The following is a 24,331-nucleotide window of genomic DNA, read 5'->3' on the forward strand; positions in this document are numbered from 1 at the left end:
CAGTTTAAGGTTGGTGATATGGTGTGGTTATCATCAAAAAATATTGCTATGAAGGTGGCTTCTCCTAAGTTTAAGCCTAGATTTATTGGACCTTACAAGATTGTGGAGATTATTAATCCGGTCTCTTTTCGTTTGGCTCTTCCTGTCACATTTAAAATCCATAATGTGTTCCATAAATCTTTGTTGAAGAGGTTTGTTGAACCTGTTGTTCCGGGGGTGGCACCTCCAGACCCTGTATTGGTTGAAGGTAACATGGAGTATGAGGTAGAGAAAGTACTGGATTCCCGTCTGGCTAGACGGAGACTCCAGTATTTGGTTAAGTGGAAGGGTTATGGTCAGGAGGATAATTTCTGGGTCTCCGCCTCTGATATTCATGCCAAACGATTGGTGCGTGCCTTTCATCGGGCTCACCCTGATCGCCCTGGTGGCATAGTTGAGGGTTCGGTGACCCCTCCTCAAGGGGGAGGTACTGTTGTGAGTTCATTTTACCCTTCATTACTGAGGCCCGAGGAACTCCCTCTTCTGGTAAAGAAAGGTAGTGAGCCTGATTGTCAAACACCTGAGGCTGATGATTGTGACTGGCTGAGTGGAGTTACGGACTGGATATAATGCTGCCGACGCCCTTCTGCCCTGCGGGTGATTTCTCTGTGGGATCCTTGGAGACCAGTCTGAATTCCTGCTCCTCCAAAGCTAAGTTTGCTGCTCGGCCTTTTGCTTTTGTGCTTTGACTTTGTTTTTGCTTTGTTTTTCTGGATTTCTGCCATTCCTGCTGGGGTGTGCTGAATTCTTTTAGCTCTGTCTTCTGAAAATACCTGAGTGCTGATTCAGTTGTTGAAGCCTAGCTGCTTCAGGGCCTTTTTCATATCATCTGGTTGGCTTATGTCTTTGATGGGGTTTTGGCAGATTGCAGACAGCAGCCTTCCTGTCCTTTCCTATCTAGGTAGTTTTGGGGCCCCGTCTTTGCTCAGTCTATCTTTCTGTCTGTGTTAGTATTTTCATCTTGCTTCACCGTCATTGTTTGTTGGGGGCTGCCTATTGCTTTGGGGTCTGCTCTGGGGCAGTTTAGATTTCCCCTTTATTTCTTTAGGCCTACTGTATGTATTTCTCCGGCTGTGATCGAGGGGTCTAGGGCATCGTAGGAACCCCCCACGGCTACTGCTAGTTGTGTTGATAGGTTCAGGGGTCTGCAATCTGATAGTTGCCAACTTCTCTGGTTTTCTGGACTTAGCTTGTATTTCTGCTTTTGCCTCCTACGGTGACTCATTCATAACAGAGCCCCATCCCTGCCGAGGCTTCCCTTTAACCCCCGGTACACCGCGATCATGTTTGATCGCGGTGTGCATGGGGTTAACATGTCGGGGGCGGTCCGTGACTGCCCCTGACACATCGTGTTGGTGTCAGCTGTGATAATCAGCTGACACCCGGCCGCGATTAGCGGCGCTCACCACGTGGGCGCTGCTGATCGCTGTGACGTACTACCCCGTCCCTGGGTATTAAGTCCCAGGGCACATGGACGGGATAGTACGTCACATGGCAGAAAGGGGTTAAAGGGAATCTGTCACCCATTTTTAGTGATATCATTTAAAGATGGTACCCAATTGTGCGTCCCATAAGGATTCTATTAAGACTTTTGATTCCCTCCGACCCCTCACCATTGATGCATAAATACCATTTTTATCTTGGTGGAGATGTATGTAAATTGCCGCGGTCCGGTCCGATGGCGGGGCTTATTCATCTTCTTCCTCCCTATCCTCGGCTTGCTGAACCTAATTTTCATATGTGGATATCACAGATGTCGTAGTTTTCCGTGCTTGCGCATTTAAAAGGCCTCCGGCGCTTGCGCAGTATGCTTTGCCCTGCTGTGGGCAATGCATATAATCGGTACTGCGCATGCGCCAGTATTTTTCAGAGCGGTCTATGCCCCGGAAGCCTTCACATGCAGGACACATTTCTGGGTCATAGATCGCGCTGAAAAATACTGGCGCATGCGCAGTACCGATTACATGCTTTGCCCACAGTTGGCCAAAGCATACTGCGCAAGCGCCGGAGGCCTTTTCAATGTGCAAGCGCGGAAAGCTACGGCATCTGTGATATTCACAGATGAAGATTACGTTCAGCAAGCTAAGGAGGGGGGAGAAGGCAAATAAGCCCCGCCCATCGGACCGGACCGCGGCGATTTCCATACATCTCCACCAAGATAAAAAAGGTATTTATGCATCAAAGGTGCGGGGTCAGGGGGAATAAAAAATCCTAATAGAATCCTTATGGGTCACACAATTGGGTGATATCTTTACATGATATCACTAAAAATGGATGCCCTTTAAAGACTATGACTTACTGCCACATCTAAGGACTGCAATCAGAAAAAGGGAGGATGCTGGTAGTCCTGAAGAGAATAAAAATCATGATTTGTGTTTGTGCACTACATGCCACTATTATATGGTCAACATATTGTCATATGAAAACTGTGCAATTCTTTAATTAGGATGTTGCTGTAAGTTACTACTTGAGAACAACCTGGTGATTTTATTTTAGAACTCTATGGAAAACTATTGTTTTAATCACGATAGTTTTATGTGATTCCTGTAAGGCAGCATTATTTGGGCATTCTATTAAAGGTGTTGTCCAGGACAAATATTTATTTTTACTATAAGCCTAAAATCTAACACACAGCTGACTCAAAGCGCTCACCGACCACTCCTGCCAGTGATTCTGCTGCTCCACATCAACAGAGCAGCTCTTTTTCTTCTGGGTTGCTCTGTTGACGGGACATGACTGCCAACATTATACTGATTGACGGCCGGCTACCCACAGTTAGGCAGCAGGGAGCCGGATATCAATTAGCATGATGTCAGTTGTCACGCCCTGTCAACAGAGCAGAGCATAAGATAAGCTGCGGCTCTGTCGATTTGACGTCAGCAGAAGCCGCTGAAATGCCAGCATGAGTGGTCTGTGACTGCTTTGTGCTGGCACAGATCGGTGTCGAGCACAAGAGGCAGTTAACAGTTAGCATCTACCTGCCTGTTAATGCTTAGGAATGTAGTAAAAAAAAACTATAGCCTCTTTAAATTGTTATTTGGAGTTTTGTATGGCACAATTATTTGGACACTCTATTATATTTTCTTTGGAGCGCTGTATAGCACCATTGCATGGGCGCTGGTTTTGATTCTTGCTTACTAAGATTTCTAATAATTAATTCAGACATGTGGATTGGTGACCTTAGTACAATGAATTACCATCACTGTATGTCTTTGATTCCTACAGGGAAATAACTTTAGCACATGCTGTCTAAAAATAAAATGTTCTGAAAATAATGTGTGCCTTGGCTTATTCTTCTCGTCAATAATGTATGTTTAAGAATCTTTGCATATGTGCTACCGTGCTAACAGCTGTTCACCATAAAACTATTAGTTTTTATTTTGTTTCCTGGGGGGTTGCATTGCAGCCGACTGTAAAACCAACAGTAGAAAGGGATGTCACAGAATGCTGACAGAGAGTAAACGATTCCCTACATCATTACAAATATGAGTTAGAAACCCTTTGTATATGAAATCTATACAAAACAGATTGCCGGGAGTTGCGATTTAACAATATTCTGCAGTGTATTACTTGCCAAAACGAAAAAAAACAAAAAAACATTTCTATTGTTAACATCATAAGGACTTGGTGAACAGACTGGACGGGTGCTGACTGCACCTCTTTAAAAAAAATGCACAGAATGCAACTTTATCATCGCCGGCGTTTACTGTGTAAATGAGACTACAGAATAGACTTAGACTGCATGATCTTTAGGTCAGTGTTTGGGAAAGGGTGATGCATTTATGCTTATATTTCACAACTTTCTACTTGCAAAAAGCTTTGTGAAGCTCATTTATGCAAAGTAGAAGAAAATAAAATAAAGGTGTCACCCATAAAAATCAGTTCACTGCTTCCTAACCTCCATTAGACATATAAATGGATCCACTTATTAATTAGAGAATTATATTTCCACATTCATTATCTTTGGAAAGAGGATCTTAAATTTCAATGCATTGATTATGTCCATAGACAGGTAATTAACTATAAAAATCTGAGCCTCATGGCCAACTTTTTGAATGGGCTCCTCTCCCTTGTATAATTATAGTTCCACATCTAGGTTATAAGTATACAGTATATCCAAATTTAATTTCTCCTGGAATTAAATAACTCAGACGTACCACCTAGGTGACGTAATGACCCTATAAGTCAATGTCCTTCACTTCATGCTTTGTGTCACTCGCTCCCATAGACTTATATGGGTACGAGTGAGCAGAGACTCGGCCGAGTCTCGGTGCCAATTGCAGCATACTGCAATTGTTATCGCATGACGAGTCAGCATGAGAAAATAATTGCATAATAACCTGCAGCATAGATTAACACTGGGCCGAGTTCTACACAATTTTTTTTGCATAGTACTAGGCCATATTGTACGGTAGTCTGACTCCGGCCTTATAATCACACACAGCTCTGCAGTGAGATCAGGAGAGCAGAGTGTGGCCATTACACATCACACTGGTACCTCCCCCTTTTATTTAAAATAATCTCTGGAGGCAGACTTTCATGCAGATCAGTGTCCGGCCCATAGATCTTAAGGCCTCTTTCACACATCAGGTTTTCGCCGTCAGGCGCGATCCGGCGCTTTTGACAAAAACCGGATCCGGCGAAATGCAATGCCGGATCCGGTTTCCCCCCCATTGACTTGCATTAGAGCCAGATCGAGCCGGATGGCCATGCGTTTCATCCGATTTTTGCCGGATCCGGCAATGTGACGCGATCCGGCGTCTGGAAAAAACGGCTACTGTAACGTTTTTTGTCTCCGGCGAAAAAGCCGGACACGCCGGATCCGGCGTGTCCGGCTTTTTCATACAATGAAAGCCTATGAGCGCCGCAATGCGCCTGATCCGGCGACAGCCGGATCCGGTGGCCGGATCCGTTTTTTTTGGTCTGAGCATGCTCAGTAGCTCTGCCCACAAGACATATATAAAAGCAAGACAGTGTGACCCTCAGCCACACCCAACATGCCACCCAAGCCAAGAACCAGGAGCAGGAGAAGGCAGCAGACATCTGCAGCAGCAGCACCATCAGCACCACCCCAAATGGAGCAGCATGCTGAACAACGGGAGGGGAGTCCAGCAGCAGATGAGAGACGGTAATTATCAAATCCCCCATTCCTCCAAACTAGGGCTATGGAATATCAAGATATTCATTGGCCCTTTGTTTCTCTTTATTCAACAGCCGCCCAATAGATGCAGCAGCAGCAGCAATGGCAGCAGCAGGAACACCACCCACAGCCATGGAGTCTGGCCATGAGGAAGACAGCACATCTTCTTCTGGGAGCCCTCCCTCGCATCGTCAGCGTTTGACGGTAAGTTTTTATTTCCAAAATCCATCATCTCTGGAATATATGTCTATTCATTGCCTTTTATTTCAAAACAGGAATCACAAGATGAAGAGGAGCTCCCAGAAGAAGAAGGAAGGGGTGGACAGACACTTGGAGTGGGCTCACAATTGGTAAGTTTTTTGCATCAAACGCAGAAACACAACATCACACTACACACAACACATAGAAAACAATGTTCTGCAGACCACACACAGCAAACAAATGCCTACATCCAAAGACATAACATTTTTTGTTTTCTTCTCTAGTCTTCCCAATCTGGTGCTCGGCCAAGAGGTCCTCGCAGTGCCTCCCGGGGTCGTCGGCGACAGCAACGCGGCGGTCACCAGCGTGTAAGTATAAATATTTTTGCTTTGTTTTTTTTGCACTTTTTATTTCATTTCTTTTGTGGAGGCTAATTATGTTATTTTTGTCTTTTTCTTTAACAGCCTTCACAGCGTGCTCCCGACTCTGACGGTGAGGATGGAGGGATTGATGTGGACCGCCTCATCTATCTCGTCAGAGAAAGGGAGCCGCTCTGGAATATGGCTGACCGCCGCCACGCTGACCTTATCGTTACCCGACGACTCTGGGAGGAAATCTGTTCGCTCCTTGTGGACCGCTGGGAGGACCTCGAAGCTCGGGCCCAGATTAAAGAGCGAAAGTATATACATTACCGGTTGCTTGATTTAAACCAGTGTTTCCCGAACTCCAGTCCTCGTGGTCCCCACGGATCATGTGTTCAGGATTTCTATTTACTTTGGAAATCCTGAAAACATGACCCCTGGGGACCATGAGGACTGGAGTTTGGGAAACACTGATGTTGTATACTAACCACTTTGTCCTTTCTCGTTTCAGGGGAGAGAATTGTGAAGCGGTGGCGGTCTGTGAGGGATCGTTTCAAGAAGGAGTTCAATAAAGAGATGCGGGCCCCGAGTGGATCTGGAGGATGCAGGAGCAAGTACAAGTACGCACGAGCCCTGTCGTTCCTCCGGGAGACAATGCTCACCAGAAGGTAAATATTACACACCACATGTGACAAAAAAATGTTTAGATGTAACTTTTTTTTTTTCAGCCAGGGCCATACCATGTCACTATTTTAATTGTTTTTTTTTCTCTTTATTCCACAGCACGGTGAGCAGCACTCGGGAGCCTGCATGATTGGACCCTTCTGAGGTGATCCCTGAGGAGACCGTCACCGAGGGACACTTCGACCGCCCCGGTACATCTGCACCTTCCCAGCCTTCCCACACATTCGACCCATCTGTCCCACCCCACCAGCACAGGAGCATCGTGGCCGCCTACATTACATGATGCTGCTGGTGAGGAGATCGCTTTCCCTTTACCCCACCCTTCTGCCCCTGCCACCACTAGTACACCTGCGGGTACTGGGCGGCAGCGGCAGAGGGGTCAGGAAAAGACTTATGCGCCAGAGTTCTTGCATCTGAATGCATCTTTCCAGAACTGTCTAAAAGTCTTGGCAGAGCAAATCTCCGCAGGCTTTCAGCAGATCAACTCCAGCATTCTGGAGGTGAAGACACTTCTGCAAACCATGCATTCAGAAGCAAGATCTTCGCCAAACCACACCTTTTTCAGGTCTGTTGTGGAGCGCATGGCAACACTATCTCCTACCCAGCAGATGCATGTAATGCATTCGTGCCACGGTGCTCTACAGCAGGTTACCTCCCAACCTCCACCTCCCACCACTTTAGTTCCTCCACCTGCACCCCCTCCAGCCACTTTCCATCCTCCCCCTCCTATTACATCTGCACCCCCTCCAGCCACTTTCCATCTTCCCCCTCCTATTACATCTGCACCCCCTCCAGCCACTTTCCATCCTTCCCCTCCTATTACATCTGCACCCCCTCCAGCCACTTTCCATCCTCCCCCTCCTATTACATACCAGCAACCTCCCCAGTACCAGCAACCTCCCCAGTACCAGACATCTCCCCACTTCCAGCAACCTGCCCGGTACCAAACTCCTTCCCCGTACCAAACTCCTTCCCCATACAACTTTCCATCAACATCATCTGCTCCTACAGTCCCTGCCCAACCCTCCACTCCACCGCCCACCACCTCTTCTGCCTCCCACATGTCCACCCATTCTGTAGCTTTTTCCACACCATCACCTCTAACTGTTCCTTCCCCACCACGATCCCAGTCCTCTCTCCACACTCCCAGTGTCGAAGTGTCCCGCAGCCCCTCCAGCAGTATTTCCACCCCACACTACACAGATTTGTAATGTGTGTTTTGTAATAAAAATGCCCAGTTTTTTTTCAAACCTTTATTAAAAAAGTTTTTTTAACTTTAAAAACAGTTTACAAAAAAAAAATATTTTAAATAAAAGTTAAATTATTGTTTACACTGGTTGTCTGTCATTTCTTTCTGCGGCGAAATATGTTTAAAAAAAAGGTTAAATACAGGGTATTTAAAAGGTAAAAAGGTATTCAAAACTAGGTATATAACTGTGGGTAAATTTTAGCTTTTTGCCACAGTTGTGTTCCTGGTTGTGTTTGAAGCAAAGTATTTCACCTAAAAAGTTGTGTTTATTGTTGGTGATTTCCTAACAATGTACACAACTTTTGTTAAAAGGTGAAATACTTTGCATAAAACACAACCAGGTACACACCTGTGGCCTAAAGCTAAAAATAGAGACCATGACAAGATAGCCAACTTTGGTTGGCAAAGGTATATACTGTTGGTACAGAAGGTACACAAGTTTGGTTGGGCACAAATCTTTCACACTCTGTCATCCTGCCAGTGTACTCTGCCTTGAGGTGACATAAAGTATAGTGCAAAATTGTCCCTCATTATTGAAACCGTCACAGAACTTCTAGTGGTAATGTCATGGTAATCTTGCAAGGTGGTTTCTTCAGAGGTGTCCTCAATGGAAATGGGTTCCTTGCAGATAACAAAATTGTGGAGTACCATGCAAGCTTTGATCACCTCGTCAACAGTTTCTGTCTTGAGGTTGATCGCAGTCAATAGGACCCGCCATTTGACTGTCAGAACACCAAAGGTACATTCAACCATTCTTCTTGCTCTTGTGAGGCGGTAATTAAAAATGCGTTTTGGTCTTGTCAATCCTCTGCTAGAGTACGGTTTCAAAAGGTGTTCTGACAGCTGGAAGGCTTCATCCCCTACACAGACAAATGGCATAGGTGGACCAGATGTTTGCGGCAGCGGTCTAGGTGGTGGGAACTGGAAGGTGTTTCCATACAGTTTACGCCCCATGGCAGACAGTTTGAAAACTTGAGAGTCATTGGAGCGGCCATAGGCCCCAATATCAACAGCAATAAATTTGTATTCCGCGTCAGCGATGGCCATGAGGACAATTGAAAAATATTTCTTGTAATTGAAATATTCCGATCCCGATCCGGCTGGCTTTACAATGCGGATATGTTTCCCGTCCACAGCGCCCAAGCAGTTGGGAAACTGACATATCTGTTGAAACTTGTCAGCAATTTCAATCCACCTCTTTGTGGGCTCTGGTAAAAACTCTTCAGCTAAGGAGTCCCACAGTGCACGGCATGTGTACTTCACTATTCCAGATATGGTGAAAATCCCGAGTCTGTACTGGAAATGCAGTGACGAAAGGGATTCTCCAGTTGCAAGAAATCTGTGGGGAATTAAAAAACAATAAATTAGTTTTAAATCACAGCATTACATACCAAAACTCAGCTATAACACTTGGAGATACAAACTACCACCAACAAGATTGCAGTGAAAGTGTGCTCTGATGCGAGCATATCCAATAAATGTGGCTTACCTTAAAGTCACCATCAGACGCTCTGCGGGTGAAACAGAGAAGCGGCAATAGGTGTCCGCTTTTCTTATGAGGTGTGCAATGCGCTCCACCAAGTAATCAAAATTCTCCATTTTCATCCGAACATATCCAAAAAATTTATCCGGGTTTCGTCAAAGGTCCATGCAGAGTGTAGAATAGACCCCACGCGTCATTCTCTTGGCTGTGATGGGGTGGATCCACAAACGTCGTCTACGATGCCTGATGCGCTGCTGTCTCGCTCTCTCCTTCTCCAGAACAATCACCCTCAAACGATTCGCCTCCGCTATAAAATCCGCCAAATTCTTCAAAATATTTCCAATCACAACATCCATCTTCGCCAGTAACTTGCTCTTCTCTCCAACCTGCACTTTCTCCTCTCCAACCTGTCAAAGAAGGGCTGTAGGAACACGCTATATATAGTTTTCCAGTAGCCAATCCCGTTCGGAAGGCCACAAGGGTCAATTTTAAAAACCGGATCCGGCGTAATCCGTCGAAAAACGGATAGAAAAACGGATGAACCGGATGAGACGGATCCGGTTTTTTCTGTCAAGAACAAGACGGATCCGGCATAAAAACGGATCCGGCACATCAGGTTTTACAAAACATTTGCCGGATCACGCCTGACGCCGAAAACCTGATGTGTGAAAGTAGCCTAACAGCTCATTTACCTATAAGAAAAACATGGATTTCTCTGGAATAAGAAACTGATCGCAGATATCAAGATATCCTTTTATTCAGCTTATTGTGGCCTACATGCTCATAGAAACGGCTTAAGATAATTGATTGGACTGACAGATTCCGTTTAATCCTTATCTAACTAGGTGATCCGTGCACTCTTGGTGCGGCTGAGCTTTTATCTAAGTGTACTGTTTCTGTGATCGGTGGCTACTGTCTCGTATAATGCTTTAGTACTGGTGTGACTATTGTGTGCATTGCATCCCCTCGAGATAGCCTCTACAGAACCCTTGGGTGCTGTGCTGCACACTCCTTTCTCTTACAGGCACTGGTACTACAAATCAACATCCTGATGACACTTAGCCCATGGGCCCCATAGTAGTGGCTATGACTGCTGTATTCATAGCTCTGCCATTGCTTTTTTGTATGATCTGCAGGCTGAAAAACATCTGACACTACAAATTGCTACTTACTAAAAGTTGAATTTGCCAATTGATTCTGATCATTTTTGGTAAAGTTTTGTGCTATACACCCATGAGAGATAACAAAGAGGAATGTACCCTGAGGAAAATGCTATGTCTATTCATAACAAATAAGTATGCAATGTTTTTTTAATTCTCCATCCAGCAAGGGCATATTGGTTTGAGGTGCAGTAGACATACCTGACCCCTCTGTCACATATGAAGGCCGGTATCATCAATGTGAGGAGGCTCCTTGGGATTTTATTTTGGGGCTATAGAGTCTCTCATATCACTTCCACTCCCAAGTATTGAAAGAAAGACACAAAATCAATTTTAATAGTAAAATGAAGGTTCCTATAGGCTATGATCATTGAAGAAGAAATCAATGCATAGTCCAACTTTTCGGTGTGATCAAGTGATGGGTTGATTACTGAGCCATAGAGAAAGCTGCTTCTGATAAGGACAACTGCCTATTTACGCAAAAATGGATATAAAACATGTAATAGATCTTTCAGTGGTTTAATTAATGAAACAAAAAATAAAGGTTACTGTCCAGTTACTCAGCAGACACCATCAAAACTTTCAGGGCAGGCAGATATCCCCTCCACATGCCTGCCTGTGGGATCTTATGAACCACAAATGAGTCCCGTTACGACATAAGCTACTAATGTTCAATATAATGAACTTTATGATGACTTTTTTTGTAACATATATTAGACATTAAATATGAAATTCCCAGGGCAGATGCAGACCATATTCTTTCTCTGACAGAAGCAGTAATTTTAATGGTGAGGTTAGCCATTACTGCAGCACTGCCAAGTCGTACATCCGAGTGCTTATGTGATTTCAAAGCAATCACTTAATGGCATAAAGGGTGCTATAGAAGGTTCAACATCAAAATTCTACAGACAAGCAGCTCAGTAAATCCTGCTCATTAAGGAAAGATAGGAAATAAAAAAGTAGACTAAGGCACCATAATCTAGAGAAAGAAGTAATAGCCAAAAAGGCTGTTCAGAGTCGGATTTCTACGTTTACTCCGCAGGGATCCTGATCCTCACATTCTGCAGTCTCCTGCTCTTTATCTACTGCAGAGGAGATTGCAGAGGAGATTGCCTTGCAGCAAATCTCTCCTGAGGCTAAGTGTTTCTGTCCTCCTACTGAGCATGCTCATGGGACGATCAGGAGTCATGTGCTCAGGTCCCGCTCCAGATCTCATTGGTCCATCTCAGAGATCTGGAGGCTTGCAGAAGGTCCCGGCTGCTATAAAAGGCGCGCATGGCTGTTCCGCCTTGCGCTAGTATAGACTTACTTGCTGCTGTGTGTATGAGGACGGATGCATGATTCTGGTGAATGACTCATTATGAAACTCCTTCCCTCTGATATTACGTATGTGGTCAGGGACTGAGTTAGAATCAGCGCCAGCGCTTCACTGCTGCAACATCCACAGCTGCTAGCGTCCGACATTGCGCTTGCGTCATAGCATTGTTGTTTAGTGACAGTGTCCACGCCGCGCTGCAGTAGCCGCTCTCCTTAGCGTCCGCAGCTGCGACACCGCACACATGGTAGGTCTAGACGGACGTAGTGCCGCCGTCTTGGGCTACTCCTGTGGCCGGATACCGTGTGTGTATTTATACTGAGTACTGTGTCCTCAACAGGCTCAGTCTGTGTATTTGTGTTTATTTTTGCATCTCTGTGACTTAACTGAGATTGCTCTGCGCACATGGGTGAAGTTTAACCCGGTGCACATTACTGCCATATTGCTCCTGCCACCACTTAGCAGCGGTTATATCAACTACTGCATGGTGGACCCCGAGCGGCGAACGCACTTTATTATTATTTTTATTTAGTGCGTTCCGCTGTTCCTAACAATTGCTCTGTAAGTGAGATTCTAAAGTCTAAGAAGGTAAACCGTCAGAAAATGGAACAATGTGTTTGCATATGTGTTTTATATAATCCCTGGACAGAACAAAATTTAACTACTAGTATCCAAAAGACTCAAACAGAATGTAACATTTGTATAACTATGATAATGTCTCTGTAGTCACCTTACTGGTAACCAGCAGAGACTTCACACATACCTCAGACACTTAGTTCTCAACAGAAACCATTTCATTATTATGAAAGACATTATTTTCAGAAATCGTATGAGTTAGAAAAAGAACTGAAGTAATGTCCTTGAATTACAATAAATAGCATTTTGTTTTCCTTTAATCTAAGGAGCTTTTAAATTCTTCTCCGAGTTGAAGGAGAACCATTTAATGCATCCCTTAGTTATTGAAAATAATACAGAAAGAACAGATACATCCAATAGTTCTAGTATAAAATCTGACATGATGTGCGTTTCACCAATGGCTTCATCTGGGGTTGGTGAAACATACATGGGTTGTGGTAGGTGCAATAGAGGTTTTATACTTGGACACTCATTTCAAGTTGTTTTGTATTGATATTTTAGAATTCTTATTGATTTTTATTGTCTATATACAAACAATGAATATGCTACTAGCTACTCTATGTCATGGTCTGCTGAGTTTCTGGGATTAGGTGGCTTTAGGATTAACCTGGTCTTTTTTTTCTTTTTGTAACATTTTAGCATTAAAAGTCACACAGTGCAAAACTGCACAAAAATATCTAGCATACTTAAAATTTCTGGTGGGAGACTAGAATACATTTGTGACAAATTGTACTACTTTTGCAAACAAGTTGCAAAAAAGTTGCAAATGATAGCCCCACACTATGCTAACAATGGTGAACATATTAAAATATGCAAACTACAAAAAAAGCAAATAAAAAGAATTAAGCACAAATGAAAAACAGGCAAAGAAACAACAATCAAAAAAAGGCGCAACTACAAAGTTGAATCAACCCTTAATTATATCTAAAAGGCTCAAACAGAATTTCACAATTGTATAACTATGATTATGTGACTGTAGCCACTGCATTGGTAACCAGCAGAGAATTCACACATACCTCAGACATGTAGGTCTCAGCAGAAACCATTTCATTATTATGAAAGCCATTATTTTCAAAATTTTAGAGACAGTATGAATTAGGAAACGAACTGAAGTGATATCATTGAATACCAATGAATAGCATTTTCTTTTCCTTTAATCTAAAAAGGTTTGAAATTCTTTTCTGCGTTGAAGGCAAAACATGAATTTTTCAATTTAGGCTGTGTTCAGACTATGTGGGAGATTTATTAAGCCAAAGGCATTAGAATTATACTGGAAACTGGTGACTCACACTGTGTTTGTTTTGTGTCCTAGACTAAAGGCCCCTTTACATTTAGCGATGCACCAGCGATCCGACCAGCGATCCGACCTGGTCAGGATCGCTGGTGCATCGCTAAATGATCACTTGTGAGCTGTCACACAGGCAGATCTCACCAGCGATGCAGCAGCGATGCAGCGCACGATACTCACCTTTCACACACAGCGATCCTGACGTCCTCCCGCCCGCCTCCACGCGTCGCTCATCGGCGCCAGCAGGAAGCCCAGCAGGAAGCGCCCGACGAGAAATGGAGCCGGACATTCTCGCGCGATCAGCGATGGACAGCGGGGGGGAGCCGGTCGGAGGTAAGTATCACACATAACGATATCGCTAGCGATATCGCTATAACGTCACAAAATCGGTGACATTATAGCGATATCGCTAGCGATATCGCTATGTGTAAAACCCACTTTAGCCTCATTGTAAGAAGGAGACATGATCTAGAGAGGAAAGGGTTGTGGCCTAAACGTGACGTTGTGGTCCAAAAAATGCTTCAAAATTTTGTAGCAAATTTCTGGTACAATGCAAGTAAACTAATAGTGTAAATTTAGTCTAGACAGTCCAAAGATGCACCAGAATTATTAAACAGCATGCCCACTTTTTTAAATGTACATTTTATAATGGTCTTGTTAAATTTGCACTGTCCAAAAATTAGACAGGATGGATAAATAGTATCCTTTGTTTTTACTTTTTGCTCATCATTTGAGTTGGAAAAATGTATCCATATACCCTTTTCACTCTATAGAGGCCAAAGTGATGTTCATTTGACCTCTTTCAGGCTGAGTGAACACCCGACCCAGCCACGGAGCTTTCCCAGGCAAGTTGCTTCAGGAAAACGCTGGCAGTCATTTTCTTTGAGTGCCTTTAGTGACGGTTTGGCAGACCAATTTGCAGTGGCTCTTACTACCGATAGGTAGCCTCTTGAAGAAAGGGTATGTCACTCCTTTAAGGCTGCAGGATTTATGAACACTGATGCAGTTAAAAGAAGTGATACAAGACGAAACATGTAGACAACAATTAGCTTGATATTGCTTTTAATTTTATGGGGTGCATTTGTAGCACTTTTTCAGGCTGATTCTGGGCAAAATTCAGACAAGAAAGACATTGTGTGCACATAGCCTCACGCTGTTATATTTCAATTTCTTTTTACTCTGGTATACTACAATACACTGCAATATACTTTTCTTTCTACAACATCCGGTCATGACCAAAAGTGTTGGCACCCTTGAAATTGTTCCAGAAAATGAAGTATTTATCCCAGAAAATTATTGCAATTATACATGTTTTGTTATACACATGTTTATTTCCTTTGCATGTATTTGAACAACACAAAAAAAACAGATGAAAAAAAAAGCAAAGTGGACATAATTTCACATAAAACCACAAAAATTGGCCAGATAAAATTGTTGGCACTTAATACTTGGTTGCACACTCTTTGGAATAAATAATTGCAATCCATCATTTCCTATAACCATAAAAAACTTTTACACCTCTCAATTGGAATTTTGGACAAATCTTCCTTTACAAATTGCTCCAGGTCTCCCATATTTGAAGAGTGCCTTCTCCCAAAAACAATTTTAAGATCTCTCCAAAGGTGGTTAATGGGAATCTGGACTCATTGCTGACGATTTCAGAACTCTCTAGTGCTTTTTTCCATCCATTTCTGGGTGCTTCTTGAAGTATATTTGGGGTCATTGTAGTGCTGGAAGACCCATGACCTAGGAAGCAAAACCAACTTTCTGACACATTGTGACCCAAAATCTTCAGATTCCATGATGCCTTGCACACAGTCAAAGCACCCAGTGCCAGAGACAGCAAAGCAACCTCCAAATATGATTGCACCTCCATCATATTTGACTGTTCTGGGTTCTTATCTTTGTAGGTCTCATTCTGTTTTGGGTTAACAGTAGAATGATGTGCTTTACCAAAAAGCTCTCTTGGCCTTATCTATCCACAAGTTACTTTCCCAGAAGTATTTCGGTTTACGCATATACATATATATAGCGCTTTAATGTCTCTTTGTGAGTAGTTGGGTCCTCCTGAGTTTCTTGACATAGCATTTAATTTCATTCAAAAGCTAAAGGGGATTACACGGTGACACTGATATACCCTAAGCCTGCAGGACAGCTTGAATTTCTTTAGAACTTGATTGGGTCTGTTTATCCACCATCTGGACTATCATTCGTTGCAACCTTTTATCAATTTTTCTCTGCCGTCCACATTCAGAGAGAGTAGCTACAGTGACATGGGTTGTAAACTTGTTGATTAAGTTGCGCACTGTATATAAAGGAACATCAAGATCTCTGGAGATGGACTTGCAACCTTGAGATTGTTGATATTTTTCAACAATTCTGGTTCTCAAGTGCTCTGACAGTTCTCTTCTCCTTCTGTTCTCCATGCTTAGTGTGGTACACACAGACACACAGATTTTCATATTGCCCACACCTGTTTGTTACCACAGGTGAGTTTGAATGAGCATCACATGCTTCAAAGTTGTTTACCAAAATTATGGAAAGGTGCTAACAATTTTGTCTGGCCAATTTCTGGGGTTATGGGTGAAAAAATGTACAATATACCTTTTTTCTCAGTTTATTTTTGGGTTGTTCCAATACACACAAAGGAAAAAAATATATGTATAACAAAATATGAGTAATTTCAATATTTCTCTGGGAGAAATACTTCATTTTCTAGAACAATTTCAAGGGTGCCAACACTTTTGGCCATGAATGTAACTGTCTAAGGGTGATACAGTGGCATATTGTGACACACTGTGTGGGAAGACTAAGTGCAATACGAGGGTAAGAGGGGAAGGAAGCCAAAACACTAGGGAAAGGGGAAGTGGAGACACCCTAGGCAGATCTAATAGCGCCCTGCCTCCCCTACCATCCCTATATTGGTTCTCCACTAGAGTTGAGCGATACCGTCCGATACTTCAAAGTATCGTATCGGATGGTATCGGCCGATCTTTAAAAAAAGTATCGGTATCGCCGATTCCGATACCGGAAGTCCCATTCAAGTCTATGGGACTTCCGGTATCGGAATAAGAAAAACCCTTTCCTGCCCTTGTACAGCCTCTCTGGGGTCTGTACGGGCCTTTCGGGGGGCTGTGCCGGCCTGCCAGGGGGTCTGTGCAGGCTCCGGTGGTCTGTGCCGGCCTGCCGGTGGTCTGTGCAGGCTCCGGGGGGCTGTGCCGGCCTGCCGGGGGGCTGTGCCGGCCTGCCGGGGGGCTGTGCCGGCCTGCCGGGGGGCTGTGCAGGCTCCGGGGGGCTGTGCCGGCCTGCCGGGGGGCTGTGCCGGCCTGCCGGGGGGGCTGTGCAGGCTCCGGGGGTCTGTGCAGGCATCGTCCGATGGGACTACAAGTCCCATCGGGCGATGCCTGCTACCATGACAGTGATTGACACATTAGCCAATGATGGGACAGTAGTAGTCCCATCATCCGGCTAATGTGTTAAATGTAAAAAAAAAAAAAAAAATTACATGCTACATACATACAACATGCATACTACATACATGCTACATTCATACTACATACTACATACATGCTACATTCATACTACATAAATACTACATGCAACATACATACTACATATATACTACATGCATGCTACATACATACTACATGCTACATACATACTACATATATACTACATACATACTACATACATACTACATGCATGCTACATGCATGCTACATACATACCACATACATAACACATATATACTACATGCATGCTACATACATACTACATGCTACATACATACTACATGCATGCTACATACATACTACATGCATGCTACATACATACTACATGCTACATACATACTACATACATACTACATGCATGCTACATACATACTACATGCATGCTACATACTACATGCTACATACATACTACATATATACTACATGCATGCTACATACATACTACATGCTACATACATACCACATACATACTACATATATACTAACTGCATGCTACATACATACTGCATGCTACATGCATGCTACATACATACTACATACATACTACATACATACCACATATATACTACATACATACTACATACAATACATTCATACAATACATACATAGACATACAGTACATATAACATAGAGTAACATACTTACCAATACTTGTCACATTGTTCCCCGAAGCCATTGTCGTCTACGGAATAAATATTAACATAACAAACCACAAAAATACTCACCCACGATCCGAAGCAGTCCACGAGTGTGTCCCACGACGATCTTGGGTAGAGAACTGCAGCATCAGCTGTTGCTGCCGTTCTCTACGGGCTGCAGGAATCCAATGACGGAAGGTAGGTATCCTTCCGCACTGTATTCCTCCGCCACTTAAAAAAAAAAAAGTCCCTAGTCTCACTTTATGCCATTGCTGTGTGGGAATTTCCCACGCAGCAATGGCATAAAGTGAGACTAGGGACTTTTTTTTTTTAAGTGGCGGAGGAATACAGTGCGGAAGGATACCTACCTTCCGTCATTGGATTCCTGCAGCCCGTAGAGAACGGCAGCAGCATCTGATGCTGCAGTTCTCTACCCAAGATCGTCGTGGGACACACTCGTGGACTGCTTCGGATCGTGGGTGAGTATTTTTGTGGTTTGTTATGTTAATATTTATTCCGGAAAAGACAATGGCTTCGGGGAACAATGTGACAAGTATTGGTAAGTATGTTACTCTATGTTATATGTACTGTATGTCTATGTATGTATTGTATGAATGTATTGTATGTATGTAGTATATATGTGGTATGTATGTAGCATGTAGTATGTATGTAGTATGTATGTAGCATGCATGTAGCATGCAGTATGTATGTAGCATGCATGTAGTATATATGTAGTATGTATGTAGCATGTAGTATGTATGTAGCATGTATGTAGTATGTATGTGGTATGTATGTAGCATGTAGTATGTATGTAGTATATATGTAGTATGTATGTAGCATGTAGTATGTATGTAGTATGTATGTGGTATGTATGTGGCATGTAGTATGTATGTAGCATGCATGTAGTATGTATGTAGCATGCATGTAGTATGTATGTAGTATGTATGTGGTATGTATGTAGCATGCAGTATGTATGTAGCATGCATGTAGTATATATGTAGTATGTAGTATGTATGTAGTATGTATGTGGTATGTATGTAGCATGTAGTATGTATGTAGCATGCATGTAGTATATATGTAGTATGTAGTATGTATGTAGTATGTATGTGGTATGTATGTAGCATGCATGTAGCATGCATGTAGTATGTATGTAGCATGCATGTAGTATGTATGTAGCATGCATGTAGTATGTATGTAGCATGCATGTAGTATGTATGTAGTATGTATGTAGTATGTATGTAGCATGTATGTAGCATGTATGTAGTATATATGTAGTATGTATGTAGTATATATGTAGTATGTATGTAGCATGTAGTATGTATGTAGCATGCATGTAGTATGTATGTAGCATGTAGTATGTATGTAGCATGCATGTAGTATGTATGTAGCATGTATGTAGCATGTATGTAGTATTTTTTTTTTTTTTTTTTTTTTTTTTTTTTAACATTTAACACATTAGCCGGATGATGGGACTACTACTGTCCCATCATTGGCTAATGTGTCAATCACTGTCATGGTAGCAGGCATCGCCCGATGGGACTTGTAGTCCCATCGGACGATGCTTGCACAGACCCCCGGACATCAGCACAGCCCCCCGGCAGGCCGGCACAGCCCCCCGGCAGGCCGGTACAGACCCCCACAGGGTGCACAGCCCCCCGGCAGGCCAGCACAGCCCCCCGGCAGGCCGGTACAGACCCCCACAGGGTGCACAGACCACCGGCAGGCCGGCACAGCCCCCCGGCAGGCCGGTACAGACCCCCACAGGGTGCACAGACCACCGGCAGGCCGGCACAGCCCCCCGGCAGGCCGGTACAGACCCCCACAGGGTGCACAGACCACCGGCAGGCCGGCACAGCCCCCCGGCAGGCCGGTACAGACCCCGGGCAGTCCACACAGCCCCCCGGCAGGCCGGCACAGCCCCCCGGCAGGCCGGCAGAGACCCCCGGAAGGCCCGAAATGACGGCGCATCATGATGCGCACACACCGCGCATCATGATGACGTCAGTCTGTCAATCAACTTTGAACTTCCGATTCCGATGCCGAATTCCGATATTGAAAAAATATCGGAAGTCGGTATCGGAATTCCGATACAGAAAGTATCGGCCGATACCCGATACTTGCGGTATCGGAATGCTCAACACTATTCTCCACCAATCGCTGAGCAGGAACCTAGTATATCCCTAGAGCTAGACCCTGAATAGGGAGGGGGGATGAGCACTGGTCAGTCCCCACTGTATACTAAAGACAAGAAGGGAGACAAATAAGTGGGAAGCCACTTAGCTTGAGCAGACTCCAGAGAGATAACACCAAACATCCTCCAACAGCACCAGAGAGCAAGTAAGCAGACTGCTATAGTTCCAAGCCTTCACAAGGAGAAAATTTGAATATCAATGGTGATTCCCTGAAGTAGACTGAAAGTCTATAAATGCCCAGTTCGAGGTTTCTCAATTAGAGCCGGAGAGAGGTTGCCACTGGGTCCAAAAGTCAAAAGTATTAAGAAGGCGTCTGAAATGCCAAATGTAGAGACAGCTAGATGCAGAGAGACTGTAGCATCTGACACACCCATGGCACATATAGTGGAAATATTTATCTGAGAATTCTTCCTTTATTTAACTGTAATGGACGGCTCAAAGGTAATGTGCACAAAGCCTTAAAAGGGGTAAATCCATTTATGTCATTCTTGACTGGCATAGAAACACTTATCTATAGGTGCTAAAGGGTGCCAGAGATATTGGAAACAGCCATTTCCTTCTCACTCACTGTGTATAAACACCATGAGCGCTAGTTTTATTTTGAATCCTTTCCTTTATACGCTCCTGTGAAATATGAACATGGACTAAATAAATATCTTGGGATATGATATTTCAAAAAAGGCATAAGGCAAAAGATCAGAACACAATGCCATATTCTGGATACATAAACAACACACAAACTCACAGGACTGTTTTTAACAGTGAAGAAGACAATATTGATGTTATAAGCATTTTTAAAGCTATTCTATCACTTATTAGTCTATGCCATGTACAGTAAGAACATTATCCAGACATCAGTCAGGATACCACAGCATTGAGGAGATACGAGAAAAAAAATAGTTTTCACATTGTGTTGATTTGCAAGACAGTTTCCTGATCCAAAGCTGTCTGTGTGTATGATAAATAACTATCTAAGCCATATCAGCTAATGAATAGACTTTCCCTTGAATTAACATACCTGCTCTGGGTATAGGGACTTTGCCGTAAGCAGTTTAGAGTGACAGTTGTGTGTTTTTCTCCGTTCTCCATCAGTCTTTGAACTTTCCATTGTTCAGAGTCATCCACTCTCATAGCAATCACTTTGGCGCCAAGAGCAGCTTTGACCCTGCAGAAGAGAGAATATAGGGAAAATGATTTAGCAGCGCATCTCCAATGACAGCTAGCAATGCATCAAAGGCCTAACAATGCACAAAGACCTCAGCAGGATGACACCTTCTCTGGATCATTGTTAATGACTGATTCACAACTCAAGATGTGATTACTAACCATGCAAAAAAAGACTGCTGAAAGAGTAGAACAGACGTATATCGCTGTCTGTATTAATATGCACAGCAAAAAGAAATGAATGAACAAAATGGCAATAAGCATTCTTTTAGAAAAAGGATCCTATTGACTTTGGTATCAAACCATCCTTGGAAAATGCTTTGAATCTTTAGATAGCTTGGTGGTTTCAGCAACTACTTATAAATGGTGCTACCTCTTTATAAAGAGGAAATCCATAAAGAAAAATAGATTTTGATATAGGTGTATCAAGTAAGCATATAATATACTGTGCATAGGTAATTCAGAGGATCAGAAAACAAATCAAGGCTGGGGGGGGCACATTACACGATATTTGGTTGGAGACAAAAAGATAAAGTAAGGGTCTGACTTTCACAGTATATAGAGAGTAACTCACGGCACACTTGTTCCAAAAAAACAGGCAGGATTTTTACATTCAAGTGAAGGTGAAGGGTAAACATGAACAGTAATAGATATAGATAACGTTTTGACCCTTGTATACCCGCTGTATACAGAGGAGGAATGAGGTGATCTCGTGCCTGAGTCAGCTCTATCAGAATTACTCTCTACATGGTTCAAGGGTTGCACACTCTGTTCCACCAGCACCTTGAAACACTGACCAAGTGCACGCCAATTTTCTTTACAGATTTTCAAAGTACACAGGATACTTTTTGGCAAGTCAGAGCCAAGAGATCAATCAATCACTCTCATATTGGGCCTATGAATGACATTGAGGGAATCCCTTATTTATTGGAAAAGGTTCAAATAAGACAGACACATCTAATAGTCCAAGTATAAAACCTCACACAATGAGCGTTTCATCAATGGCTTCATCTGGGGAATTTCAACAATTGATTGTTAGGATTGGCAGAACGTACCAAATAAAAAATTATCATAAGGTGCGTTCACAACCCGGGGTTCACCGTGCGGTGATGTACAAACCGCAGCTAGCACAATGGCGGAGCAAGGCTGCGAGAAAACACTTAAAGAATAGTGAATTGCATGTCACTCAGTGTGCACAGAGCACAAAGTAACAAGCTCTGTTACACCTCAGAGCAGTACTATGAAGCAACACAAAAAGAACTATACCCTGTTAGACTGCACAGGCGTATAGAAAAATACTAATTGGGGTCCCTATAACTTAACTACCCAGGAAAGACTAAGCTGTGGTTGAGCCTGCTCTGACACATGGTGTGCTTCAGCGCATGCACCTGAGGAAGCCCGGTGCAGATGCTAAGTTCAAGCGGGAGTTCCCACCATACACTGCCTGTCTAGACCAACACTCGCAGCGCTATTAGCGGCACACGTACACACAGGGTGGTAAAGTAGCTACCAACACACATGATACTAGCACACAGGCGTGCGCCATCGAGAGCTTTTTATACCTTGCTTAAGTCCAGACAGACAGGACCTTGCCAGTGGACCAATCTGAAACTGCAACATCACCAGAGCACCTGATGTCCGAGCACCAATGGGAAGGCACCATATCATGGACATGCTCAGTAGGGTGAAATCTGGACTTAGGCTCCAGAGCACAATGCTGCACATGTAAACTAGTAGTCACCATAGGCTTAGCTAGAGGGCCAACAGTAACTGCAGCACGAGCCTGGGCAAGGTGCTGGGACTGAAGTCTGAGCTGAGCAGTCATCCCAGCGGCCGAGCCTTAATGGGAAACCACAGCACCAGACAAGGCTTGAGATCCATCCTGTGCAGTGAGAGAATCCCAATGCCTAACAATTGATATCTCTAAAACAGTAAAATGGATTTCTACAGGAAAAGTGAGGATTTATTTAGCAATTAAGCACATTTACATACATGTCATCATTAGTTTGGGGTATAAAATCCTGATGACAGGTTTTCTTCAATCACACGGTGACAGAGATGGTATGGTCTTAGTTTGGGATATAAAATCCTGATGACAGGCTCTCGTTAAGTGTTTTTGAATTTCTTTCTGTTCATGGGTTGGCTTACATATATAGTGGAGTCATGAGGGACATGATCAGGAAAAGGAAAATTCACTGGATTGTCCACTGCATGCCACTCTTTTTCCGCTCTGCTGGGGTCTGTGTTGCAAGCATTGCTCTTTTATCTCAGTTTGTCACTGACTAAATGCACATAAAATATACAATGATGTAGAATAATCATATTTTTATGAGTAATTACAGCCAAAAGTACCAAATTAAAAACATATACTATCATACAAACTCACACAGCATAATTATTTACAAAAAAAAATTGCAAACTAAGTGTGATTTACCAAGTATATATCAAATTCCAGCTAGTGAATTTAGGATAATACAGGATACACGATAAGTGCTGCTTTTTGTGTTTAAGCAGAACACATCCTTAGCAGTAAGTAGTAATAACAGTCAATTCACTTCAAAGGCATAAATCTACAGTGATTTGTATCCAACTACAAAAATTTGCCAGCAAAACTTTAGTATTAAGTAAATGAAAAAATGTTTTTCTTGCAGATGTTTTATGTAAGATCACACTTACATAATTGTCATACTTTGAGTGCATAAAATAGCCTTCTTAATTGAATTCGTTATGACTCCTATCCAGAGCAGCCGGCAAAGGAAAACATATCATTTTCATATAGGAAAGGAAAATAAGGAATTAGATAGGAACACAGAGATCCTCCACTGACTGCATTAATATCATTTCCAATTTCCAGTTTTGACATAATATTAATGGTGTGCTGACTTCATCTGAGTGAAGTGTTACACTGTGGGTCTGAAGAGTTCTTATGTTAATCATCCTGGAGGAAAGGTTGCTATTTTGGGTCAAAGCATTTCCACTCTTTAGGTTTACCACCAGATGCAGTAATTGGCTGTGTAGTTATACGGTTAACCCCTTTCCAACATTGGGTGTAATTGTACGCTTACATAAAAATCCCTCCCTTTAATGTGGGCTCCGGCGTTGAGCCTACATCTTTCCCGGCACATGTCAGCTGTTTCGAACAGCTGACATGTGCCTCTAACAGACGCGGATGGAATCACTACCCACCCGCGGCTCTTAACCTGTTAAATGCCGCTGTCAATGATTGTGGGTCACCGATGGGTTGGCATGACATCCAGAGGTCTCTAG

The 24,331-nt window shown here is 43.2% G+C and overlaps 1 protein-coding gene across 1 annotated transcript in view; it reads right to left on the reverse strand.

Moving 5' to 3' along the window:
- TMEM132B (transmembrane protein 132B) overlaps positions 1 to 24,331 on the reverse strand; it is a 1,036,733-nt gene that overhangs the window by 637,987 nt on the left and 374,415 nt on the right. The window contains exon 3 of the mRNA XM_073557086.1: positions 20,919 to 21,065. Coding sequence (XP_073413187.1) covers positions 20,919 to 21,065 — 147 coding nt within the window. The remainder of the gene's footprint in view (positions 1 to 20,918; positions 21,066 to 24,331) is intronic.

The sequence above is a fragment of the Dendrobates tinctorius genome, unplaced genomic scaffold (genome assembly GCF_039654945.1).
Source record: "Dendrobates tinctorius isolate UK_male_01 unplaced genomic scaffold, ASM3965494v1 ptg000243l, whole genome shotgun sequence".
In the NCBI taxonomy this organism is placed as follows: Eukaryota; Metazoa; Chordata; class Amphibia; order Anura; family Dendrobatidae; genus Dendrobates; species Dendrobates tinctorius.